General features: G+C 66.2%; 3 protein-coding genes across 3 annotated transcripts; 1 reads left to right on the forward strand and 2 right to left on the reverse strand.

Annotated features, from left to right (window-relative positions):
• Positions 1-260: 260 nt before the first annotated feature.
• MNEG_14253 (glycine hydroxymethyltransferase) lies at positions 261-1,254 on the reverse strand (the record flags this gene model as incomplete). Its single annotated transcript, XM_014037273.1, has 3 exons — positions 261-374; positions 814-893; positions 1,206-1,254. 3 exons carry the CDS (start codon positions 1,252-1,254, stop codon positions 261-263), a joined length of 243 nt encoding a protein of 80 aa, XP_013892727.1.
• A 701-nt stretch (positions 1,255-1,955) lies between these two features.
• Positions 1,956-3,048, reverse strand: MNEG_14254 (Photosystem I reaction center subunit IV; the record flags this gene model as incomplete). The annotated part of the gene is made up of 4 exons (XM_014037274.1): positions 1,956-2,060; positions 2,438-2,503; positions 2,724-2,824; positions 3,009-3,048. The coding sequence occupies 4 exons, from the start codon at positions 3,046-3,048 to the stop codon at positions 1,956-1,958; spliced, it is 312 nt and encodes a 103-aa protein (XP_013892728.1).
• Positions 3,049-3,538: 490 nt separating this feature from the next.
• MNEG_14255 (hypothetical protein) lies at positions 3,539-3,742 on the forward strand (the record flags this gene model as incomplete). The annotated part of the gene is made up of 1 exon (XM_014037275.1): positions 3,539-3,742. A coding segment is annotated over one exon (204 nt), but the record flags the coding sequence as incomplete, so codon positions are not given.
• Positions 3,743-4,061: the final 319 nt, after the last annotated feature.

The following is a 4,061-nucleotide window of genomic DNA, read 5'->3' on the forward strand; positions in this document are numbered from 1 at the left end:
CCAAGCTCCCAGCCCGAAAGTCCGCCCCCTGCCGCGCCTCCGCAGCCTGCACCAGACTGCGGCTTCGTGCCTGTGCCCTGCTGCCTGCGCCCTTGGCTCATTTTTGGCCATGGCCACCCTGCCTGCACCCGACCGCGCCTAGCCGCCCGTGCTCCCCTGCCTGCGCCCCGCCGCCCTTCCTCGCCGCGGCCACGGCTGCCCAAACCCCCTTCACTGCGCCTAGCAGCCTGCAGCCCCCTGCCTGCGCCCCCCTCGGCCCCTCACCGCGCCGCGGGCCGCCCCTCGCTGTACTTGTTGGTCATGCAGCTGCCCAGCGCCTGCATCACCGCGCGCGACGTGAAGTTCTCCGATGCAATCAGCTCCAGGCCGCGGTTCTGTGGGTTGGAGGTGGGGGAGCGAATGGGTGGCATGCATGCGCATCGTGTGGGGGCGCGGGCGGGGTTTGCTCGCATGGCGTGGGCGCATGAGCCTCCGTGCGCATGTAGGTTGCGCGGCGGGGAGAGGGGAGAGGGGCCGTTGAAGGAAGGTCCACGGCAGGGTGCAGGCGGGGCAGAGGGGTGATGAAAGGGCAGGGGCTTGGCTGTGGGTCGTGAGGGCGCGATGACGCGCCCCGCCCGCCCGGCGGCTGCTGTGCTGCTGGTGGCTGAGACAAGCGGCAATGCCTGGTGGTGACAGCGTCTCGCAAGGGCCGTCCTTGTGCCGGCTGTTGCACCGAGCGCCGGCACGGCCGGCCGGCGGCGGCCGCGATTGCCCGCCTGGCACTGCCACACACAGCGGCGCGCTGCCCTGACGGCCGGCGTCCACGAGCCTCACCTGGCGCGACTTCTCCTTCTTGATAATATTGGCTACCTCTGGGTCGACCTCCGACAGAGGCCCATCATATTGGAAGAGGCCTGCGAGCCAGGCGTGATCTGTCAGAAACCGGTGCGGACACCAAAGTCGTCGCGTCTGCACAGCGTAACGCACGCACCCTTTGTAGGCGCAGCCGGCGCGGCGGTTGCACGGGCCTGGACAAGGCTGCGAGGGCGGACAGCAGCATTGCTGGCCGTGCCGCAGCGAAGCCCGCGGGTGCTCGTGGTCTGCATGGCGGCTGTCTGTCTGTTAATACGGATAAGCTTGTGCTGATTGCCAACGTATCAGTGGTGGAAAGTTCGACAACAACAAAGGTCGGCCGGCTGCAAAACACGTCACCCTCCACCGCGCACATGACAGGCCACCCGGCCGCCGCTGCACGACATCACCAAACTTGGCCATATCTTGGATACTTAGGGGTAACCAGCTTTGATTTCAGATGCATACCTTATCATGGTGGGGACGCCTGTTGTCTTGGCGGCCTCCAGCGTCCACTGCTCGGCGAGACATGCTGCTTTGACCTTCACCAGACCCCTTGCCGTCCTGTAGTACCACTGCCACTACCAGCAGTGCACACTGCCGCCATTCACCTGCGCCATGGCCCCCACCGCCATCTTTGTGTGGATATCCACAGCAACACCTGCCCTGTGCGCAGGCTGAGGCTGCCAGTCATGTGGCCCCTTCCGCAGCCCTGCCGATGCAATGCCCAGGTCAATTGAGTAACGCGATTACAGTTGACTGGGACAGCACAAGGGAGCTTACTGACGCCGCTGTGGCGTGAAGAGCAGGTGCACTACTGCTCGAGACACTCATGTGGGGCGGAGGCCCCCGCGGCGGAGCGACCGCCGCGGTTGCTGCTGCTGCTGCTGCGTGCGCGTCATGCCGCAGTGAACGTGTCCCACTTGAAAAAACCTGCAAGGAGGTCAGACCGAGTGTGAAAGAGGCTCAATGCTGCCCCGCCGGTGCTGCATCAGCATCCGTCGGACAGCCCCATAGCTTCTAGCCCAGCCGCAATCCATCAGTGGCAAACCGTACCACGCCCCCGGGCGGCCCCGATGCCCACCTGCAAACACAACTCCAGGCAGTGTGCATGGCTGGTCACTTTACTTCTTGGGGCTCTCAACCTCGTCGAGCGCGAAGTTGTTGGTGGTCACGCCGGCGTAGTTCTGGGTCTCGAACCGCACCACCACGGGGTACTTGATGCCGCTCTGGGGGCCGCGGGGGGGACAGGGTTGAGTGGTGTGTGTGTGTGTGTATGTGTGTGCACGTGTGTGCGTGCGTGCGTGCGAGTGTGTGTGTGTGTGTGTGTGTGAGTGTGTGTGTGTGTGTGTGTGTGTGAGAGGCGAGGGACGTCGCGCCGTGTTGTTGCCGCGTGTCACAGTGTCACATTCCCGCGGGACGCCCCTGGAGCTCCAGGGGTTGGCGTCCGTCCAAGCGCCCGCACGCCACAGCTCCTGCACACACACACACACACACACACACACACACACAGCCGCGCCAGCTGCCTGGGCGGGGCCGCGCGATGCCCGCCAAGGGGTGCCTGCGCGCGCTGGCCCAGATCACCCAAAAGCTGCGCGCCGCCCACCTGGTCAACGGACACGACCTTGCCGGTCTGGTTGTACCAGTAAGACTCGGGGCGCAGGATCTTCACCTGCATTTGTCAGTTAAGGGATGGTCGACACGACTCGCCATGGCGCCGGTGTGGTGCGGGGATCCGATCCCCATTCGCCGCTGCAGCTCGCCACGCTGAGCGCGCTGGGCGATCCCGCTGCGGCGGGGCAGGCTGGCGCGACAGCTGCGGCCCCCGGATCGGTGAATAGGCCATCGCAGACCCGTTATCATCGTGGGTGCTTGCTGTCAACAGCGCCCACCGTGGAGCCGCGCTTGGGGCCGACCTCCTTCTTGGGGGCCGGAGGGGCGGCGGCGGCCTCCTCGGCGCGCACCACCACCGCAGCGCGGCGGCTGCGGGGGGCTGCGTCCGCGGATCGGATCCATCAACGCACGCGGCAAGAGGGGCAGGGGCGCGGGTGAGTCCATGAGATCCAGAGTGGTGCGAGGGAAGGCGATCCGGGTGCTGGTGCCAATGATGCCCTCTGAAGCTCCTGGGCGCTTACGCAACAGGCAATGTGTCTCAATCACAAGGCCGATCCACGCACCGGTCACCGCCATGCTGCTGCGCATCATTGACAGGGCCATCTCGGCTGTGTCTGGAGCTGCTGCAGGTAGGAGCCTGGGAGATGCGGGACTGAGGTGCTTGCAAACGCTAAGAGTGAGTCGTGACAGTGGCCGTTGAGGAGCGAAAGCACCAAGCGCGGGTACAACGAGCACCCGGGTCTCAAGGGCAGCTTCTGACCAACTCTCCCCCCGGCCGGGGCACTAAGGCTCGAGGTTGGGTGCGATCGATTTGACACAACTCAATGTTCTTCTGAAGCCCTCGGTATTGATGCTGTCGCCCTTATCGTCCAGGACGCCAGATCACGCCAGTTCAAGCACAGGAAACGTCCACAGTACAACCTAGCGTAGGATCCAATCACATCATAACCTGCAAGATCTACAAGTATTGCAGCCGCTCAAGGGGCAGCGCACGTCACTGAGAAGCAGCGTTCCTTGGCGCCGCCGGCACTGCGCCACGTGCCCCCCCTCACCCCTTCGGCGCCAGCCCAGAGCGCCCCTCACGCCACTCCCCATGGCCGACCGCCCGCCTGCCGGCGGGCGGCCCGGCGCGGCACCGGCTGCCGGCGCTGCGGCGGCGGCGGCGGCGGCAGAGCTACCGTCCGACGCCGTCGCCGTGCGCGGCGTGCTGCGCTCGATGGGGGCAGAGGAGGCGGAGCCGCGGGTGCTGGCGATGCTGCTGGACTTTGTCTATTCCTACACAGCAGATGTGCTGCAGGTATGTTTTTGGCACACAGTAAACACTTTCAGATCGAGATACATTTCGAGGACGATTTGCAGGCCGTGCTGCTGTGAGCCCTGCCAGCAGCGCCCACGAAACGGCGCCCGGCGGCGGGCGAAAACGGCCCTGCTGGCGCGGGGACGCGGCGCGCGCGCGTCCCGGGTCTGAGCGACTTGCAAGCGCGCCCGCCGGCCTCTCACCCGCTCGCGCGCGCTCATGCGGCCGCTGCCCACACCGGGGCTCGCCCCTCGCCCCGCCCCCCGCGCCTCCCCCCCCCACAAAACAGGATGCAGAGCGCTACGCCGAGGCACTGGGG

The sequence above is a fragment of the Monoraphidium neglectum genome (genome assembly GCF_000611645.1).
Source record: "Monoraphidium neglectum strain SAG 48.87 unplaced genomic scaffold scaffold04360, whole genome shotgun sequence".
Lineage (NCBI taxonomy): Eukaryota > Viridiplantae > Chlorophyta > Chlorophyceae > Sphaeropleales > Selenastraceae > Monoraphidium > Monoraphidium neglectum.